The sequence below is a fragment of the Lichenostomus cassidix genome, chromosome 11 (assembly GCF_008360975.1).
Source record: "Lichenostomus cassidix isolate B80296 chromosome 11, HeHo_3.0, whole genome shotgun sequence".
NCBI lineage: Eukaryota > Metazoa > Chordata > Aves > Passeriformes > Meliphagidae > Lichenostomus > Lichenostomus cassidix.
Window position 1 is genome coordinate 13,677,654 of NC_139492.1, and position 21,719 is coordinate 13,699,372.

The window sequence follows — 21,719 nt, forward strand, 5'->3', positions numbered from 1 at the left end:
GGTTTGAGAAAGGAATTCTCCAGAGGCTGTGTTCTTTTGTTCCTGTGTTTGGTCTTCCCCATCTGTATCCTTAGTTGTGAGTTTACTGGGCTTTTCTGTGAGAAACAGATTCACACATGATGTGGAAGGTGAACAAGATCCCACCACCACTGGGAGTGGGATTGGGAGTGTTAATCCTTGTTTTGCAGAGCTAAGTCAAAATGGGGAAACATCTTATGGTGAAGGTTTTTGAGGGCTAGAAGGAACCTAATTAAGGGACACTGATTTAAAGATGGGGGAAAAGTCATCAGTCCAGGCTCCAAAAGTTAAAATACAGCTAAAGTATTTACCTTTGAATTTCAAATTCAGTATAGAGGATTCTATAATTCTGATTTCCACATGTATATTCATGTACTGCATGTGTACTTTATGGGGCTTACTCACAGAAATTGTCTCTTTTAGTTATGGACCATTAAATGAGAGGTAATTGCCAGCTCTGTGGCTGCCTTAGAGTGGGCAAGAGGATATGTGTTAATTCTTCATAAAAATGACAGGATAGTGCATCTGCAGAGTAGGAGCTATGATAGATAAAAATCTTACCATCCCATGCAAGTGACAGCCTACTCATCCCATGCTGGGAAACGTGCCTGGTCTTCTCCTTTCACTGCTGAAGGCTTTTTAGAAGGCAAGTAGAAGAATTATGTAAAATACTTTTGTTTCCAGTTACCTCTCTGAGTTTTAAACTAACAGGCTGTTGAACATGAAATCTCTGCTACAGCAATTTTTACTTTTTGTCAAGGTAAAATGAGAAAAAATTGTCTTTCCTTCTGCTTTTGCTGTTCATTACTTCACTAGTGGAAATTCCTTCACTAGAAGGATACCGGTGCTGTCGGGTTAACCTGTGTAACAAGGCTCAGTGTTTCGCAGAAGGAAGAAACTGCTACCCAAAAATCGGACCCCATGCTTACAGAGAAAGCTTCAATCTATTTTCCTTTAGACCTTTTTCCTAACCATCAAAGCCAGGGTTGCTGTGTGATGCTCTCAATGCAAAATCATCTAAATCACCTACTTGCGTTTGCCAGGAGATAAAGTACATATTGAGTCACTTTGTTTCTTAATTTGGTTTCTTTATGATGGTTGTAGCTATTGTCAAGTCTTCCCTTGGTAAGTTGCCTTTTGTGAGTTTATTCAGCTGCAGACACTATACGCACTTGCTTTAGCAGCTGGAACAAAAGCAAAATAATGAAAGAATTAAAATTTGCTGGCAGTTATATTTGTGCTTTGCAGGCAGGATTCATTGTAGTGCAACTCTTTGTGGGCTAATGAACTTAAAGCAGGGCTTTAGATAGTATTCTTTTAAACAAAAGCAGCCTGCCTAAAGCTGTCTCTGCTAGTGTTTTCCTTCTGAAACAATGAGAGCGAATGCTGCAGGTTTAAAAATGGAATATAATTTATGAGGCTTCTAGCCTTGGGCATGAGTCCTTGTGTAACTGGAATTAAAAATATAAAATGAATATTAATGAGGTGGGGAGGCTTGCAGACCTGTCCTTTAAAACTAATCCATTGTGAGCAGAGCAGCTCTAGAGATGAGCTGATACTGGCACAGAGACAACCAGGAGTTGATTGCTCTTAGAAAATGCCTCATCAGTCAAAGTCTTCACAGACTCCTGAATACTTGTCCTGATCAGATACAGAAGGGCACCTGAACATTTCTGGTATCCCTGCCTGATGATTCTGTGTGTATTTCCCTGGGGACACTCCTGTATGCTGGCCTTCAGCTGTAGCTTGTTGCATGGATGGAAGCGTAATGAAAGGGTAAGTTATCAGTACAGTTTAGAAGTACCTTTGGGAGAGAGCTGTGAACCTTCACCTTGATATTAAGGGCATAGTCACTGTGACTTAAGCTGGGTGACATCAGTGTTAGTAGCTCCCTGCCCTTGATTATTAATGACAGAAAGGTTCTAAAATACTGAAGTGATTTCATAACTCTTAAGTGTGTGTAAAAGAAATGTGCCAAGTGACTAAATTTTCTCATTTTCATGATGGAATATACTTTGTATTAACCCTGTGATCTAAGGAATGTTGTTTAGATTATAAATTGCCTGAAAATGGGGTGTTTGCGGACCAGTGCACCTCCTCCTAATTCACAGAGGCTGATGCTGGGAGATCAGAGACATCACCTCAAAAATGCTGAGCCCCTTCATTTTACTCTGCAGTTAGTGCAGGAGTTGGCAAATCTGTCAGTAGTTATATTAACCTCTTTACCTCTTCCCTCTTCTTGGTCTATGTTCCATATGCTGCTAACTTTTCTTAGTTTGAGAGAAGAGTTTTGGAGTGTAAGTATAGCAAATTTGAAGAGTTCCCTTAAAAGCTGAAGTACTAACTTTGATCTTGATTTCATTTGTTGGCTGCTACATGAATATTTTTGGTAGAGTTCTGCATTTATTCTATAAGTAAATGGTGTCTTGTGACACCTACAAAGCCCATACTCAAAGTGATCACTTTCCATGCCTCTAGCTCATAGTATTTCAGCGCAAGGCACCACACTCTGTATTTCCTTATATGTAAAATCCATAAGACTTCACCCAGGTACTAAAGGAAACATAGTCCTGTGTTCGTTATCACAGCAATATGTTTAGCTTTGTGAAAAGTGGACTATTTCCTTGTTGTGGATTGAAAGTTATATAGTTGCTACTAATTTGTTGCCTTTAATACTCACAGAATCACACAGTCCAGAACTAATGTTGTGAGATTGAAAATTAAATGGGGAGAGAGAAGGTCCAAATTCATTATTTCTCAGAACCTAAATGGAGAAAAAGCAGTCAGTGAAACTCATAATAATAATTATATTCTTAATATTAATTGATGCAAATACTGCAGGAAGGTGTTGTTTTACATTATGGTTCTGTATTTAGATCTGCTAATGGAAGGTTGCAGGCTGAGCATTGCTCGTTCCAGAGTTCTTGCCAAAGTTTCTAAAGGATTCTCTTTGTCATGCAAGCTTTCCCCCATGGCACAGTGCTTGCATGCTGTACATGCCTCTGCTGCCACATTAAGTAATAGTGTCTCTTTACTAAATCTAGAGTAACTGCATGGTTATTTGTGCTATTGGAATAAGTCACAAATATATAAAAATACTTCTTTCCCTCCCTTTAGTCTAGGGTCATTGTTAAGCTCTGCACCTCTTGAGCAGCTCTAATATTTGTTCTTTTCTTAGGTACTTGAATGGGGGTCTTTAATTCACACAGTTACGTGTTAGTGAAAAAGCTGAAGGCCGTGTTGAAGAACTTGATGCCCATGTGGATGGTCTCCTGTCCCACTGAGAGTGGCTCCATGGTGTTGTCAGTGCCAGGAATGCTGCTCCAGGTGCTGCCACAAGGCTGGCAGCATCCATGCCCTGTCTCTGTGGAATGGCTTGGCAGTGGCAGGGCTTTCAGCTCACAGGGCACCAGTATTCCTGTGCCACTGCATATACCAAGCTGATGTGTCTTAAAGATTTTGGGGCAGTTTTGACCTAGAATCTATGGTGTGGTTTTGCCCTTTAAAAGGGCAGAATGGTAGTAATAGATTGTAAAGCTGTGAAAATATTCTGTGAGCTAGGAAGGGTTTAACTCTGTTTTACAGGTGGGAAAGCCAAGGCACAGAGATGGAGTTTGGAATTACAAAGGTGTCTGGCAGTTGAGACTGGTCTCACATTTCTGGACGTTTAAGTCCAGCATCTGAGACAGCCTCAGGTTGTTATGTCCCTTTAGCAAGATGTTACACTGTTAACCTCTTGGTAGAACTATCTCACCTCTACAAGCTGTGCTCAAGTCATCCTGTACCCCAGGCAACCCCTGTTCACTTGTTTGTTGAATACCCTGAAAAACATTTCCTGCCAAGCAGTAAAAAATACTTGCAGCACAGCAAGCATGGCCATCTCGTTCCTGGCTTTTGCCATTCAAGTGTTTCTCACTCACCTTTTTCTGGTTTTATCTGTACTTATGTTGGTCTCATTTTGTTTTTTAACAGCATATTTGTTATTTTGCTGTACAAACCCAGCTGGAAACACAACACTTGCTTTTGCTGTGAGAGGAGCAGCCAGCTCTGTACCCACACCTCTGGACCTGACATCTCTTAGATCATAATGATAAAGGTACTGTGTCTTATCTCCATTGCTCTCTTGGTTGTTTCAGGAGAGAGTGCATGTGTACCCATGCTGTGGTAAACACACTTCTGGTTTGATTGAAGCAGTGAAGAGGTGGCCCATTCCAGGCCCTGGTATTTGTCTTGAGGTGCTTGTCCACCTGCTCAAAGGCAGGTCCATAGTGAGAGGCTGTCATTTGGTGTACCTATGCCTGATGGATTCAGCTTAATGTTAGATCACTTCAAGCTTGTAATCAGAGATAAATCTATTACAGCTTGTTGGCTGAGTGGGAAAGGAAGGCACAGATTAAAACTGAAATCAGATTTGCTTCTGCTTCTCCAGAACTAATTTCCTTCTTAGGCCATCCAGCATCTTGGTATCTGTTCTTTTTGTATATTTGTCCTCCATGGACAGAAACTTACAGGTAAGAGCTCTATTAAAAAAAAGTCTGTCTTACACAGGGCAAAATAAAAAGGAATTCATTAGCTGAGGACCAAATGCACGAGGAACATCATTTGGGTGGGTGCATTGTGGCTGTATATTTAATTGTGTAGGTAGAAAAAAAAAGCCACCCTAGATCTAGAGGTTCACAAATATGCCTACATGGACTTCATGGCAATGTACACTTGTGCAAGTAAGCAAGGTATTTTACCGACTGAAGTGAATGGCTCTGTGTGCATAGCATCAGGTGTAGAAACAGTGCTTAAGGCATAAATAGGTATGGGAATTTGCATGGAGGATGAACCTTCCTGAATGGTCCTTTTGTGTCCATTCCTTGTTCCTTCTGTTCCTGTGCTTAAGAAATTGGAAATGCAGGAAATTCCCGCATGTGTAATATTTGTGTTGTGTTGAAGCCAATATGCTGCAGCAGTTATCAGTGTCACTGAAAAATAGAATAGCACTTGGATAAATGACAGTCTTGCTTGTCACTGCTTGGCTGAAGCCAACGTGCTGTCCTTAAGTTACAGCTAAAGCAAAGTAAAATTGGATGAAAATAAGCCAAGGAACAAAGAAATTTGAAGAAGGGACTGTTCAGTGACTCCAGAGGTCTGGCTGTCATCTTGTATTGTTTCCGTGACCTGGAGTATCTGTTATCAGTGATTCAGGAAGTGAACTGCTGGGATATGGATAGAACTTAGTACTGCTGATAAGGCAGTGAAATGATTGAAATGCCTGGTGTAGTGTCAGATAAGATGAAATGCCTGGTTTATCACACAAGGGGAATTCTAGCAAGATCCAGGGAGGCGGTGCAGCTTTATTCAGTAAAAGGCTGCAGGCTACCAGGCTGACCACCATACAAGCCAAACAGAATGGGAACTTTATATCAAGAATCTGCCCTGCACAGATCCCTACGTTTGAGCATGGGAGGATTTTGTGTTTCTGATTACATAAAGAGATTTACGGTAAGGGACTCCTTATGCTTTGTTGTGAGCCTGGTTTGCAAGTGAATACTTTCTGGGTGGCACAGAATTGGTTTCTGTGCCTTTTATGAAGTGTTGTGTGTGTTTGGCATTCTTGGCCAGGTTGTGCAGTCCGTTGGCTCGCAAAACACCTGCCAGCGTCAAGGAGGTGTTTCTGAAATGATGACTGCAGGCTTTGCCTTCATAAATAAATTTACTTTTCATGGGAGCCTTGGCACATTAAAAATTTATTCTGACTGGAATATTTGTTATATAGGATGGCAGACTGACATACAGATTATGTGGATGTTGGTTGTTACAGCTTTCTGCTTTAGTTGTCATGTGGCTGTGAGTTTGAAGACAATGACTCTGTCGAGCAGGCTGACACTGAGGTGATTTAATGAGCAGCCAAATTCTGCGTGAGCCTGTTTGGCCTGTGGTACAAGCAGGGCACTCACCTTGAGTGGTGGGCGCACAGTGCCTCAGAGAGTGCCCTGGGGTAGTCCTTGAAAGCTGTGAGATCAGAACCTCACTGTGCAAAGGTCTGAGCAAACAAAGCAAAGAGAACTGTCTCCAAAGCTGAACCACTGATGGACAGAGCACAGACCCTGTAAGAGCAGAGAGACGTGGAGACGCCACTGGTGGAAGAGAGAATGGGAATCTGCTTTTCTACGTTTGTAAGCTACTCATTAAAACCCACTGTGTTTTCAAGCTACCTGTGAAGTTAAGTTTCAGTTGCTACTGTGGTAGGAAGTCCAGGAAAAGTATTTGTTTTCAGTAGTTTATTTGCATTTACCTACTTTTTGAGCTGCTGAAAAAAACAGTTGCAGAAAATGTACTTCACCAACTTCAAAAAGAATGCCATGGACATACAATAATGTTCAAGAAACTAAAAAAAAAAAAAAAAAATTGTAGGAGTTGCATTTTAAATTGGAGTAGATCAGATTGTTGTGGGTTATTTAAAACTGTTCTCTCGAAATTATGAGGAAAGGATTTCCTCATGTATTTTGTTCCGTAATAGCTGTAATGGGTTTTCTTAAAGAGCTTGTATGTGTAATCATGGTTGTTTTTTAAAGAGCCAATGGAGTAAATAAACTAAATCAACAGCAATAAACCAAATTCTGGCTCAGTTGAAGAAAAGAACAAAATTTTTACTAATTTCAATAAGTAGGGTATTGTTCCAAAGTCTTAAATTCCTCTAATGTAATGACATGTAGTGGATTTAATAGCCGAGAGTACAATATGATTTTTTTTTTTTGTTATCTTATGTTCCATAAGAAACAGAATGGCTCAAAAGTCCAGACACATTTCATATTCCAATGTTTTGTTGTCTGTTTATGGCAACATAGCAGAAAAATATTTTGGTCTATTAATTTGAATATACAACTCAACTGATCTTCATGTGGAAGAGATGATCCTGTGTTTAAATTGTTCATGTTCAGCTTTTTATTAAAGATAACAAACAGTCTGAAATACATGCAATTTTCTCATGCTTTTTTCTGAAGGGGTGCAAATGAAAGATATTTTCAGAAGGACTACAGAAGGTGGCCTTAGAACCATAAAAACAAATGAGCCAGGGTTTTTTGGGCTAGTCATGTCCTGAGGGGAAATAAGTCAGTACTGCTGTTATCTGTCTCCATGGCATTCTGTGGCTTGGCTCTGTGCAGATCAGAGTTAGTGTTTTGCAATGAAGACTATAATGAGATTCAGAATATCTTGTTTCTCTGTAATTGATCTGTTGGGTGACTGAGTAATTCTTTATTATTCATTACTTCAATTTCCTTTTCTGTAAAATTAGTGATAGTGGTGCTTCTCTTCCGAAAGCACATTAAAGTCCACAGGTAAAAGTTATCTTAGATTCAGTTTGACTTGTTGGTTTTCCTTGTCCTCGGTGCACTAGCAATCCAAACCAACTTTGTTTTGGATGTCTCGCATTGGATTACATCACTCTGGCCAGTTTACCAAACTCATTATGTTTATCTCTTGGAAAATCATTCTTTGTTTTGTTCACAAAGCTAGTACTCATATTCATGGGACATTGCAAAGGGAAGGATGCTTTTGGAGGATGTGACCAGCAGAGAACATAATAAGGATGAATAGTCTTGGACCACATGTGCAATTCTTAGTAAAGCTGGTGAGAACTGCTCTAATCTGTAAGTTTGATATTAACCCTGGTGCGAGTCTCTTCTCCCCGTGTGAGCCTGGGTTTGAGCCTGTCCCAGCAGGATCTGGTGGGTGTGTGTATGGCTCTGATGTCAGTGGTTGCAGGGGGGAACCTGTTGTTTGTATGTTTGTGGGCTGGAGTCCCCTGGTGCAGTACTTGGGGATCTGCCTGCTGCTGCTCAAACAAGTGGCTGCCTCAGCTGACTGGGCTGTTGTGGAAGGACTCACAGCCCCAGGCAGCTCTGCAAACAGTGCCCTGAGTGTTTTTACAGATTACTTAGAAATCTGTGTTGTTGCTCAGAGGTACAGTGGGAGGAAGAACTCTTATTTTAGGACACAGCCACTTAATGAGATATTTGAAATCACCTAGTGATTCTCATAAGTTAATGTTGATGCTCCTCTCCTCATTCCTGGTTATGGTTGTGGGTATGCACTCTGTGCAGTTTTTTTACGGGGCTAACATCTTGCTGCTTTTGCTACTCTGAGGCTTTTTTGCTGAGTCCTGTGTAGAGTTATTTGGAACTCCTCAGGTACTGTTGGTTCACCTCTTGAACTTTGTGTGATCGTTTTCGAATGTCTTGCACTGTGCAACAATTACCTTTGCTTTAATCTCTTTAAACTGTTATCTCCCATTTTGTGGAGTTGATGCTTGGACTGCAGAGCTGCTGGTGGAGATCAGGCCTTGGCACCTGCAGTTCAAGCTCCTGTTTACCTGGGGAGTCACTCCTCTCCTGGGCAGAGCAGCTCTGGGATCCAGGCTCTGGACAGTCCATGTACTGCAGGGCCCAAACTGCCCTCCCGGGGTCCAGAGTCTTGTCAGGCTGTGTGCACATTGCTATGGAGAGCTCACTGACAGGCAGACAGACTGGAATAAATGAGTGGAGGTAGAAAGCCATTCTGAAGGATTGGGATTTTTAGAAAAATGCATGATTGAAATATTTCTGAGCATCTCATTTGTTAATACTGTCTCCCTGGGCTTTGTGGGAACTCAAGAGAAAGATGTCATGTGTTCCAATTTAAATTTTGCACCAGTGTATAGTGGTCTGCAGTCTAAATATATTCTATTGAGTATCCTTTCAGACAGTTCATATCCCAGAAACTAAAGTAGTAAACTATATATAGTCTCTGGCATTACAAACCAGGTTTGTTTTCACCTTCTCCATGGCTGAATTGAGATAGCAGGAGCTAACAGGCCCTCCTGCTGTTGTCTTCTATATTTGTGGCTCACCTTTCACTCTCTCATTTGTGTCCTTGTTTTGTTTTTCAGGCTTGAGCAGTGCATGGTGCTTTCTGACTCACCCAACTTAGGCATACTTCTGATTTGAGGTCCTGAATGCTTCCTTTCAGAGACCTGATTCCTTCCAGCACTGTCATTGCATGTTCACTGCTGTTGTATGGGGCCCAGCAGAGCTCAAAAGAAATGGCCTTTTTAAATAAATATCTCTGTTCTGGATGTTTTCTTGGTAGGTTCCTGTTCCCAGTTTCAGCTGAAGTCCCCAGAAGCCTAGTGGGAATCTTCAGGGTTCTAGTTAATTCTAAGCACCGTTTTAGGAATCAGCACAGCTTAAATTGCATCTTCCTTGACCTGTCTTGCTATAAAAAGAAAATAGTTTGCTACAGATTTGACGACTGCCTGAACTTCTTGTTTCTGGGTTTGCTTTATGCAGAATTTTCAGTTTTAGGGCCAGAAAACATTGACACGAGCTACCAAATGGCTGTGGGTCATCCCACTGCATGAGGCAATCGTCTCCATGGCCATCAGGGGTGGCTTGACTTGGTAAGGCAGGTAGAAAGCTGCCAGCCATTGCTGTGGGCCACTGAGCTTGTTTTGGGGCACTTTTGTCTGTGTTATGGTCAGTGCAGAATCCACTCCTCACTGGATTCAGTTTAGACAAATTTTGTCAGAATTTTCCTGTTGGTCCCTTTGTGGCGGAACAAGAGCAAGAGACACCTGTATTTCACTATTTTCAAGGACTCTGTGTAGAGACTCTTAGCTGCAACTTGCTTACCTCTCTGCAGAATATTACTTTTCCAGCATCCAGCCCTGTGTTTTAACTACTCTCCTAATTTCTTACACTGAGAAGATCTTAATGTGCTGTTACTAGATTTCTGGGTTGCACTTTCCCACTACTCGTTAGTGACAGATATTTCTGGTATCAACTAGTATGAAATCCAAACCATTTATATCCTGGATCTTTTATCAGCACTGTTATTTGCTTGCTTTTCTCTGAGTGATTTTGGCTTTATGGTGCCAGGACCCGGGGCTGTTTTTGTAGTCTAGCACTGATAATCAGTGTGTCTGCGTTTACACTACAGCTGTCTCTGCAATGCAGCAGGAGATTAATTTGTCACTGATCTAATAGCAGAATTCCAAAATCAAAGATTTATTGGTTTTAATTCAGGAGCCTCCTATGAGTGCAGAGAAATGTCTGTGTGGTTGAGGAAAATTAATACTCTTGAGTCTGTGGACTGCTGATTTAAGGTAGCAAGGTGGTTCAGAAGCAGAACTTCTTGAGTCCTGATAGAAGCCTTGCAGGGAAGCACTAGGGGGTACTCACTGTTTTGGGAGTGGAAGTGACTGTACCAAATGTGCTCTGGATTTCTGTTTTTACTAGATACTTGTACTAAAATACTAACTTCAGATGGAAAAATGGATCACTGTGCTTAATCATACCACCGGAGCCCTAATTCAAGGCTTCTAATTCACACTCAACTGTTCTTAAGCTATCTGTTTAGTGAGATAAACTTGAAAAATTGCCTTCTCATTCCTTGCTCTGAGAAGCTTGATTTCTGTTGTTAGTTGCTTTCTGCAATTTCACTAGGGCATGTGGTATAATTTTCTTTTAGGCAAGCTTTTCTGTAGATTGCATTCTTCTGTTTGTTTCTTGTATACTTCTTCCAACCTGATGAAAACCATTATAAGTTTAGCTGATGTTTTTTACATCTGAGATGGATGCTGCAATTTCTCTGCTTTTTTGCCAGACATTGAAATATTCACCTAAAGGAGAGCATGTGGCTTCTATGTGAGCTTTTGATTACTGCAAAGAGTTTGCAAAACCACTGTTTTTTTACACAAACTCTTTTATTCTGAATCTTTTTCAAAGCAGTTTGTGTTGAGACTAAACTTGAACTGATTAAGTTATTCCTGTGTTTGTGAACGATATCAAAACAAAACATCGGATCTAAATCAGCAGGTGAATGTAGCCATACCAGACTTCATAATAGGACAGGTAAGTATTTATGTATGTATTGATGTAGAATTTCCTTAACACGGTGTTTTGGTTTTTAGTGGAGAATAGCAATGTCAAAGAGCTCTTAGTTAAAAAAATCCCCTCATTGTTAAGTTTCTGTAAAGACCATTATTAGCAAGGAGCAGTGAACACAATGGTTGGTGTTTGTTGTACCACAACGGGAGCTGTCAGGTGGGAGTGTGAGTGAGAGAAAAAATTCAGTAACTGAGACTCCAGCTTAACAAGGCCCAACATGATGGCAGTAACTGCTTTTGTAATCTCCACCTGGGAACAATTTCCAAGGGTGTGTGGCACTAGCCAAGGGATGCTGAACTCCACTTGGATGGTTTGGGAAGCTGGAGGCTGCCTCTTGCAGATACTTGTTAGTCTGTGAGCACTTCCTTCACTCAATTCCAGCGTGATTTGAGGTGCTTGTGCATTTTACCTGTCAAAGACCTAAACCAATGCAGTGTAAAATTGTGCTCGAGGTGATCATCCCTCAGTCACTAACTGCAGAGGGCAGATGGGGGGCTGGAGGACAGAATTCTTGCCATTCAACCTTGGGAATGTAAGTCGAGAAGCAAAGAAAATAGTACAATATATTCTTGCAACAATTGTCAGTCCTGGTGGTGAGAAAGGTGAAGTTGGATATGATGGTTACAAATTAACAAGTTAGTACGGCTCTGAGTGTGCATTTTTGTTGTATTTTTTCAGGCTTGAAGCTAAAAAATTCTGAAGTAGGAAGGGAGCAGAAGTGCAGAAAGCACAGTGCAGTTTGGGGATTTTCATCTTCTCAAACAAAAGCATGTTGCTGGCAAAGCAGAAGCTTTTCTGAGGGATTTGATTTGAAGCCAGTCAAATTTCAAGTCAGCAAGAACAATTGTGCTGGTTTTTAATGTGTTTTGGCGCAAACTCTGGATTGTGTAAGTTTGTTTTTCAGAAAAGTTGATTGTCTAGAAATAACCCTTTCTTATGCAACAGGTCTGTTCCCTATACATGCATCCTGAGAGCTCTATCCCATCACTTGAGTGATGAGAATTTGATCTTACTGATTTTATTCCTGTTGGCATTACTGCACAGCCAGGGCTACTCTTCTGTGTTGTGACAGATCCCTATTGACTTAGAATTACTTATATCTGAGCAAGCTGCTGTTGAAACAAGAGCTTTTGGCAGGTGTCAAGTGGGCCTCAGGGCTCTCTGCTGAGCTCCCAGTAGTACTGAGAAAGCATCTTGTAAATAACAGGCTTCTTGAATCTGAGGGTAGCTTTTGTGGCTGACCCTTAAAATCAGCAGGCTTCATGAGGAGCTGATAGCATTAGATATAAAATGACTGAAATTCAGGGAAAGCAGAATGAGCAACATGACTTTTGTGTTCAGTTTCCAGAGGAGAGCTCCTTGTTGGAGGGTGTGGAGGAGTGGGATGGTGAATCCTTACCACCACACCAGGGAAACATTCTCAGTTACCACTGTCCTGCTCCAAGTTAGTTAAATAGTTTACCAGTTGCTTAAAAAGAAAATAAATTGAAAGGATGAAAATTCAAAGTAATGAGATTCTAAATGTAGTTTCTTTGAGTAACAGACTTGGTGGTGAGAGTAAGCTCTGGGGTCAAGTGAGTGAATGTGGATGGACAACAGGTGCCCTGTTGGCCTCCTGGGAGGCAGAGCAACCTGGTAGAAGGACTGTGGGCAAATGGTAAACAGTGTTATCTAGAAATCCCATCACTTTGATGTAAATGAAATGTCATAATTGATCTGTTCAGCTCTCTGCTGTCAGCTGCTTGACAGAGATGCATTACAATAGCACACATGATCTCGGGTTCAGTAACCTATCCTTAGCTGTGCTGCTGCCTGGGAGACTTATCCTTAGATTCAGTTGTCTGAAAAATAATGAAAGGGAAGTGGGAGAGGAAGTCAGGACTTGGAAGGGTGTTTCCTAACCTACTGTGTTAACAGTTTTCTCTCATTAAATAGATGTGAAAATTCAAAATCAAGTTTCCATAGTGATTGCAAAGGTTGAGTGTATCTGGCACTACAGTTATGTTGTGACAGACAATATTGAGTTTTATCGTGCCAGGGTCACCTGGGGATACCGATACTTATCCTTTTACTGGGCAGGTGGATTTCAACCAGCAGTGACTTCAGTGATGCATTAAATGTGGGGTTCTTGGCCTTCTAAAGCAGGTGCAGTCCAGTTCCCAGGATGATCTGGTCCCAGCAGGAAACCCAGCCATTGGACTAGATGGATTCAGCCAGGCCGTATGGCATATCCTGCCTTTGGAAGTTGTTCCTCTGAATTAGAGCCAATGCCTCTTTTGTGCTTGCCATTGAGAGACTTGGCCTCTTGCTGCACCATTACCCTGTAGATGTAATAAATTTACCTTTCATGCTGTTCATGAGAATCTAGGCTTAATATTTCAAAAATTTAGATACCCTAAAAAGGTTTGGTTACCCTTTCATTTGCTGGGGGGAAAGGTAGGAAGTATATGCTGATGAGCTGCAACAATTAGATGTAGATTAAGTAGATTTTCATTATAATTTGAAAAAGCTGACATCTAGTTTCTAAATATGTAAAAGATACTTGTTAGTATTTTTTTGCCTGAGCAGTGTTTATCAGATGTAGCCAGACTGCTTTGAGCTTATTTGCTTTGGTTTTTCCTTTTGTAAGCTCCTGATATTTTGCCACATTGAGCTTTCCATCTCCTTAGAACTCTGTTGCACTGAGACTTTTCCCAAAGCCTTTAAGTCCTCTATTAAGCTTTGGCTTTTTATAGGCCATATAAAAAGTTATTTTTTCATTTACCTATGTATTGTCAGCCATCTCCAGTTTTACAATGTTGTTGGAAGCAATGCAACAATCTAATGAGATGATCTGTTTGAGCAGCTGGTTTTAACCTCTGTGACATTTCTTGTTTGGGGTATAAGCCTCTGGTGTCACTTCAGTACATGATGGTTTTTTTTTTCTTTTTGTTTCCTATTCATCCCATCTTTGAGGGTTTTTTCCTTCCTTTGGGTCAGATGTAGCAAGGAGAAATTGTAACTAAACTGCCATATGATACATTTTCTGTGTTGAATGTGAACTCTTCTCTTGTTTTCTGACATCTCTCTCTCACAACTGTGAGAGTGTGTGGGGTGTGAGCCAAAGAGAAATAAACTCTTTTCCCCCCGTGAGAATAGAAGTCTCTTTGGCATCATTGGTTCAAGATTACTTGTAGTTCTGTTTCTCCAGCATTTGTGTTCCCTTTCTCAGCATTCCTGAGATACTTGATACTTTGGAGATGTTTTAAAGGTATCAGAGAAGTTCATTTCAGTTCAGCAGGCAGCGGAATCAAGGCAGTTGCCTGCACACTCCAGACCAGTGCTCATTTTTTGTTACCTGTAAGAAATGAGCAGGAGCCCCCAGGAGACCAGTGGTGATTAAAAACTTTATTCAGGTTACATCCAGACTATGAAGGAGTCTTGTGGGTCACCAGTTTGCTTTGGCAATGCCAACAGGGGTGACTGAGCATAACTCTGCTCTCTGCAGAAGTCCTGCAGCATTCCCTCGTATTTGTTGTTCATACAACACTCCATGAAATTCAGGGTATTGAAGATGAAGCACTGTGTGTTGTGGTATCTAAGTGCAAAATGCCACTGTAAGCAATAGCTCCTCACAGAGAAAAAGTGAGTTTAATAGGCTATGGCACTTGTCACAACAGCTGTGCTTTTCTGTGATGTCAGGCATTTTAGGATTTTTCCCTTATTTTTTTGTAACTATTGAAAGGCTTGGGACTGGCAATGGAAATAAATACTCTCTCCAGGCTGCTCAAGCAAGATCTGAACACTGGGCACTAAATCAATGTTCTGAACAACAGTTGCTTGCTATTGTAATTCAAAGCAAAAGGAATAAAAGGGTTTTTGCCAGTATTTGAGCATATTATCATCCTGAAGGCAAGACAAACTGTTAGACCTGCCAGAGCCATTTTTTCTGTTTGTGTGTTTGCCAGAAGTGCAAAAGGGGGAGAGAGTGGAGGAGAAAATGAAAAGAATAAAGAAAAGCTGACCTTAACTTTGTGACAGATGTTTAAGACTTTTCACTTTGGTGCAAATTAGGTTTCCTTCTCTTTCTTTCATCCCATCTGTAATTTTGCAGCTGCTTATGGATGCCCAGTTTGATGTAAGCAGTGTAATAAGTCAAACAGTTGTATCTGAGTAGGAGGCAGTTGTGGCTGTATCTTCCCTGTTTCTCAGACAACACTAGCATTTGCTGCATATTGGTAGCAAGAACTCTCCATAGAGCTTTTTCTGAAACATCTCTCAGTGCACGTGTGAGCAATTATTGGGTGGTGAAATCTGTTCCATTTAGCTGGAATACAGAGTGTGTGCAGCTGAATCCAGAGAAGAAAGAGATGGGATTTTTATTTTTTTTGAAGGCCCACTTTTTGCTTTACAGAGCATTTACCACTAGTCCATTGTATGTGAGGAGGATTAAATCAGCAGTTATATGAATAATAACACTTGTTATTAACAATTGGGCAGCATTCATGCTTTTTGCTCTCAGTTGTTAAACAACTAAGAAGGCAGTTTAAGGTTCTGAAGGACTTGTGTTTGCCCCAAAGCACACCCAGAGACCAGTTATACTCTTTGGTCATACTTGCATTGTTTCCTGGCCATGTGCTGTGCCTGGAATAGCACTCTGGTGGTGGCAACTTGAGTTCTGAGTGTGCAGTTGGAGACAACTTTGTGTGGCTAAGTTTCCTTGTTGAAATATTTGCTGTAAGTTGTCTGACTTTACATGCAACAATCTAATGACTCTACTGCTTTCTTTTGGTCCTAAGATGGCAACATTCAACAGGTACTCTTGATTTAGAAAATTCATGTTGGTTGTTTTTATCTTTCATCATCAAGCATGTTTGTCACCTCTGGCATGGCACAAACTGCTCTCTCTTGATGCCACAGTTCATCCTCTGTGGCAGAGAACTGACTCCTCTTCTGTGTGGTATTGTAAGGGTACATTCATTAATGTTTCTAAAGCATTCAGAACTGTGGCAGTGGAGGCTGTGCAGTGTGAAGTGACTCTTTCTGTTCTCCAGTGACTGTAATTTGTGTAGTAGATATGCTGTGATTCAGAAGTGAAAAGCAAGTCAGTAACAAATCCTTTATGATTTAATAATTTCATTGCTAATAGTTGGACTAATTCCGCTGTGCCTTCATTATGGTTTTTTTTACTTGGTTCATTTTTATAACCTCGGAGAAAGATTTAATTTTAGAAGTTTCAGTTGACAAAGACATGCTGGTGCTAGATACGTATTTCAGATCATTGTCATTGTACTCTATTTTTAAATTCAAGTGCCAGCCAACTGAAAGAGCACCCTGTGTCTGTGCTGGGTGTTCTGCATCCATGCTACAAAGCTGAGTTCTTCCAAGCCTCAGCACAAGGCCAGCAAGTTTACTTTTATATTTTTCCTATGTAATGAAGGGAAATGTTCTAGCACCTTTTCATTATCACAGAACTAAAACTGGCCATAAAAACAATCCCCCTCCCTCCAGAGGCCTGCACAGGCATTGGCCATTGTTAAGATGCTTGCCTATCAACAGCCACTACAGAAAGAATTTTAAATGGTTTTGTGACGTCAAGGAGGCACAAGAAAACATAGTCTGGTGCCAAAATGCCTCCATCATTGAAAGCACACAGTAAGAAACAGATAACATAGAAATAAATCTTTTGTGCAGGAGCTATCTCATGATATGCTCTAGCAACTCCAGTAAGTGAGCTTGTCTGGTATAGGAATAGCTGAAGAAGATGGACTTTCAGAGCCTTATTTTCTAATTTATGATTAATGAAAAGCCAGCCTAATCTGTCTGACTTCCTGCTGTCTGGACACAATGTCTGCGGGGAGCTTGGACCTGGCAGAGGGAAATGCCCTGACAAAGTTTCAGCCTACAAAAGTGAACAGTTTAAGTACGGTGGACAAAAAACTGTATCTCTTGAATGAAAAGATGGACAAACTGCTGCATTTCCAAGAAGACCTAACAGGCAAACTGCAGCGAGTTGACAGAGGCATTGCTGATGTAGAAAATGGCATTAACAAGCTCACAGTATCCCGAGCAGCTCCTGATGACACAGATGCAATGCAGAAAGGCCTGAAGGTACCGGACAGTGCTGCCCAGGCTGACGTCCGGAGCATATGCTCAGAAGTGTTGAATTTGATGAAAGCTGCCCAGCTAGATGCCTCCAAGCATAAGGAGAGGCTGGCAAAGATAGAGAAAAGGGTTGATACCTTGGATAAAGTTATTACATTTGTGGGAGAAGTATTAAAAAATTCTAAAGTAGTGGATTTCATTCTCAAAGGCATTGTGCCCTGGAAGAAGGGGAGTCTGCTGGAAATCCCTGTTGAGGTTGGTTTAGTTTTACTGTTCTTCATATTTCACTTTATGACATAGGGCTTTAGGCTCTCCTGTCAATCTCTTGTATGATGTTGAATTCAGGATTTTCTTTCTATATTGCTGGTACAGGTTACTGCTGGGACCTTTGAATTGCAAGGCTCTTAAGGCAGGGACCAAGTTCAACACGTGCCTTGCAGTCCAGTGTCTGAGGTTCCTGAAGTGTGCTGGGCAGTCCTATAATGACTGTGAGGAGATTGCTACTGGAAAGGAAAATTCAGCATCTACCAGTGCTCAAAGCTCAGCAATGTCACCCAAATTAGTGACTGAATCAAGGCTTCAGTGAAAAGTATGAGTAACATACTAGAAACTTTTTCTTTTTTTTTGAGAGAGAGAAACTCCTATTTTCTGGTTTGTTCATGAATTCTGAACAAAGCACCAGTTCCTGAAACCTGTGCTGACTTACAGTCATGTTAACTGGGCAGATTTATAGGTCCTTAGACATCTGAGTTGTCTTCAGCTACATCTCTGTGATACAACTGTGACTTCATCAACTCTGCTGACATTGTTCAGTCCTGAAATCAAGTAGTTTTTGTGTTTGCAAGTTCCCAAGACATCAGTTCCTAAGCATTTCTTAATTACTGAGGACTGTGAGGGAGGAATAGGCAAGACCTGTACTTGGTTGATACGGTGTTTTAAAATAGGTTAACCTTGTTTTTCAAAATTTACAGGCATCTGGAATTAGTTCTAGGTAATGGGTGTTTCCATTTTTCAGCATGGCTTCTATCCCACCGTAGGGATGAAAGGGAGAAAAACTGCAAGAGCTGGAATGTGTTTATTCATTCCAAGAATTTCCTTGTATTTAACAATGTGATTACAATAAGGAGAATTTAGCTCAAATGAAAATGTCCATTTGTATCTTAATCCAAATATTTTTTACCAAAACTGTAAAATGTTTTAATGGGATGGTACATCTAACCTTTTAGAAGAACAGGGCAGTGCTTGATGGCAGTGTACCTTTTCAGGCTTTCAGTGCTCTCCTGGTCTCCCTTTTTTTAAGTGCCAGAGGCTGACAAGTGAGCTGGCTGTTAGGAGACAGAAGAATTTATAAAGTGCTTCCATTACTGTTGGGAACAATAAATCATGTATTAGTTATCAGCCTTAAATCTGGATAGAAATAAAGCTCATAGTGGCAGTTGCAATTTCAGTTCTGCAGGTTTTTGGAGAAATGGGAAGTCGGATATGTTTTGGGTAAAGCTGTGTTGTTACTGCCTGCAGTCACTGCAAAATGCCTGGAGACAGATACTGTCCTCTGCTTGATTTTGTGGATAGGCAGATAGAGACTAAGAGGTGAAATGAGCTGCTGGTGACAGCCTGGTGGACTGGGATGGGGTGGAGGTCTGTGTGCCAGGCTCTCACCTGTGCCTTGGTTGGAACAGAGAGAGGGTGTAGTGGGTGAGCAGTTTTATGGCAAACTGCACTTTTGCAATATGACCATCACTGCTCTCCCTTTTTGTTCCTGGTCATGAACACTTTTTGAAGTTAGAGCATAAGGTCACTTTTAAGACCTTAAGATAAGGTTGTGCTTTGATCACAGACTGCTGAGTGATATCTGAACTAGGCTTGAATTAGTGAGGCTGTGTGTGTACGTGACCTGGCTGGGAAACGTGGAGCAAAGCACAGGTGAACTTAAGAACAAATTACCTTGTGCTGAGCCATGTGCTAACTTGGGTCTGGTTTTTGCAGCCTGTTGTGTGATAGCAGCATGGACATGGCCAAAGAGCTCCACAGTTGCAGGGGGAGCACAGAAAAAGAGCTTGCTGCCTGCTTGTTCCTGTTTTCCAGGCTTTGCTGTTTGTAACAGGGTGCTGCTTATCACAGGCTGGCTTGGGCTGGGCTGGAAGTGGGGAAGCCATGTTTGCATTTCTGGGTGAAGCTGTTTGTTGACAGCATTCCAGGGATGCCTTGGGAATGTTATGGAAGAAGTTTTGTGGGGTTGGAGTCAACAAAAGACTATGAATTGAGCTTCCTGGGTTCCAAACCTCTAACTTCTTGCTTAAAAACCAGGGAAAAACACCCCAGCATTAAACTGTCACTTACCCAAGGCTTTCTTTGCATGTAGGATTGTGCAAGAATAATGTTCACCCTGGTCATTGTTGCAGGTTTTCTTAGAGCTGTAATAAAAAGGGTAATGATTTTTTACTACTTTTCCTCTTTGGGTGTTTGGGTTTCTTGGGAAGGGGGAGGTGGGGAGGCTCTGTGCAATCTCTAGGGCTGGTGCATGAAATCCTTAACTGCTTTTACTAACAGGTGAAGGGCTGATGTGCAGCTGTCTTGTAATCAGTTACCTGCAGAAATACTTTACATGTTGCTTATTTGCTTGTACAAATCAGGACAGGAGGCTGCTCATCACTAGATTTTTAACTATATGCCAACCACAGGAAATATCATGCCTTCTCCTAATTTTGTGTAATACTTTTTCCTAAATAGTATTCAGTTCTGATTTAATTTCACACGTATTGCTGTGCGAAGACTTTAGTGGTCCTATTACAAAATATCCCTCCTCTCCAATTAATGGAGGGAAAAACATTGCTCAAAAATCTGATTCTATTTTTAATCTGTTTTTAATCATTCTAAAGGTGACATGTGAAATGTCAAGTACATACACAAAAGTTGCCATAAAGCTAAAGCTCTTTTTTGGTATCACCTCTATCAGGTCAAATAACAAACTTTTAGATACCTTGAGACAAATACGTTTTGACAAATATATTCAGAAATATTACTTTTTGTTCTGTCACCAGCCAAAAAGCAACAGAAATACAATATAATCTCTTTTTCTACTCTCTAATATTTCACATGTCATACTTTTTAGTCAATGTGAGTAAAGAGGACAGGAGGCAAAAACTATGACAGTGAAAATTTTGGAAAGCAATGAGCTAATGTATTAATCTGTGTGATGTTGTTTTAGAAGGATGCCTGCCTGCAAAGGCTGGGAGAGACTGGAAGAAGGAAGTAAACACAGCAGTAACTAATAATTCAGAAGTTAAGAAGTGTTACTGTCCATTTTACAGAGTCTGAATGCCTACGTAGTTGGAGGAACCTGGTGGAAAATAGACACTTGGCTGTAACTGTTATTTCTGTGTTTCCCTGTCATTTTTAGGCCAAAGATAAGGCTGAGGAGAGTGGTGCAAAACCTAAGCATGTGCTTAGTAACAGAGGAACCCAGACTGAAAGCAAGAAGCCTCTGGAAGGTATGTATCACTCCAGGCATGCTATAAGCTTTGACTCTAGAATGTGCAGCAGACAAACTGGAAATTTATAGCCTGCTATTTCCCACTACCTGAATTACTCAAATGTAACTGAATAACTTTGCCCCTCAGTACTGGGAAAATAGACTTGTTCTCACCACCTTCAAAAGATGATTTATCCCCAGGATCAAGCACCACAAGAAGCTAGAAGATAAATTAAAAGGAGCACATTTGTTTAGCTGAAGAGGAGGGGTTTTTTGAGTTGGGTTTCAGTGAGCTGAATTCAGAGAGCAGAACTTGTTTGGAGATACTGTGAAGCTAGTGGCCATATCACATAGCAAACCTAATAAGTTCTTTTCCATTAATACATCTGAAGCAGCCCTCCCTCTTCCCCCTCTCTGAAAAAGGGACGTGTTGACACTGGGAATATCTTTTTTTGATCAGCAAGTTTCATTGGCATGTCAGGGCCAGATTCCTATTTAGGCTGCATCTGTCAGGGCATTGCCCTGTTGCATCCATTATTAATGCCTGTGGAGTTGCAACAGGGTGAATGTGATATTGAGCAGGCCCTGTCATGCTGTTGTCTTCACAAATTGTCAGAGAATCCTTTGCCTCATGGGCAATCCCCTTTTTAGCTTCATTGCTTTGGAAGTGACAAAAATAAAGCAAATGGTCACAATTCTGACTCAAAAGCTACGTGGGATTGTAAACAAATCATGGTTGCTGGTGACCTGGGCATACTGAATGCTGACAGAAGTTACCCTAGAAATTGCCACTGTTAATAATCACAGCCGTTATCATGAGAAGGCAATGAAGATGCTTTTAGTCCTTTTGTGGAAACTGCAAGTGGGCACTGTCTCAAGCCTCAGTGTCCCTTGGAGTCTGGCTTGGTGTGTCTCTACCCCTCTAACTGGGTAGAGGGTGTATTGGGATCAGGAGGGTCCTGCAGGATCTGCAGTGCCTTAACTAACCCTTATATTTGCCCACAGAGTGATTTCAGATTTTAAATACAATCAACTTGAGCCTTGCAGGTTTTTTGTTTAAGTCCAATCTCTGGCACTGCTGGAAAGCCATCAGAGCAGTTAAATATCTGATTTAAAGCCACGAGCATTAGTAGTATCTTGAGCTTGATGGTGTGAAGGATTTTAAGCCTTTTGGGGGTTTCTTGCTGTCTTTTCAGGTGTAACTCTGTAGGTTATTTTGAGAAGTGGGT

At 41.1% G+C, this 21,719-nt stretch overlaps 1 protein-coding gene across 6 annotated transcripts in view; it reads left to right on the forward strand.

The window, feature by feature from the left end:
- Positions 1-21,719, forward strand: part of MYLK3 (myosin light chain kinase 3) — a 39,503-nt gene that overhangs the window by 3,256 nt on the left and 14,528 nt on the right. Inside the window, exons 1-4 of one of the 6 annotated variants that reach the window (XM_085071929.1) lie at positions 1,778-1,794; positions 3,991-4,114; positions 19,381-19,446; positions 20,419-20,509. In XM_085071929.1, the coding sequence (XP_084928055.1) occupies positions 4,106-4,114; positions 19,381-19,446; positions 20,419-20,509 (166 nt within the window). In that variant the 5' untranslated portion in view covers positions 1,778-1,794; positions 3,991-4,105. Of the gene's footprint in view, positions 1-1,777; positions 1,795-3,990; positions 4,115-5,354; positions 5,509-5,961; positions 6,183-16,604; positions 17,274-19,380; positions 19,447-20,418; positions 20,510-21,719 lie in introns of those variants that run through there. The other 5 variants (XM_085071931.1, XM_085071928.1, XM_085071925.1 and 2 more) reach the window with 5 other exon arrangements.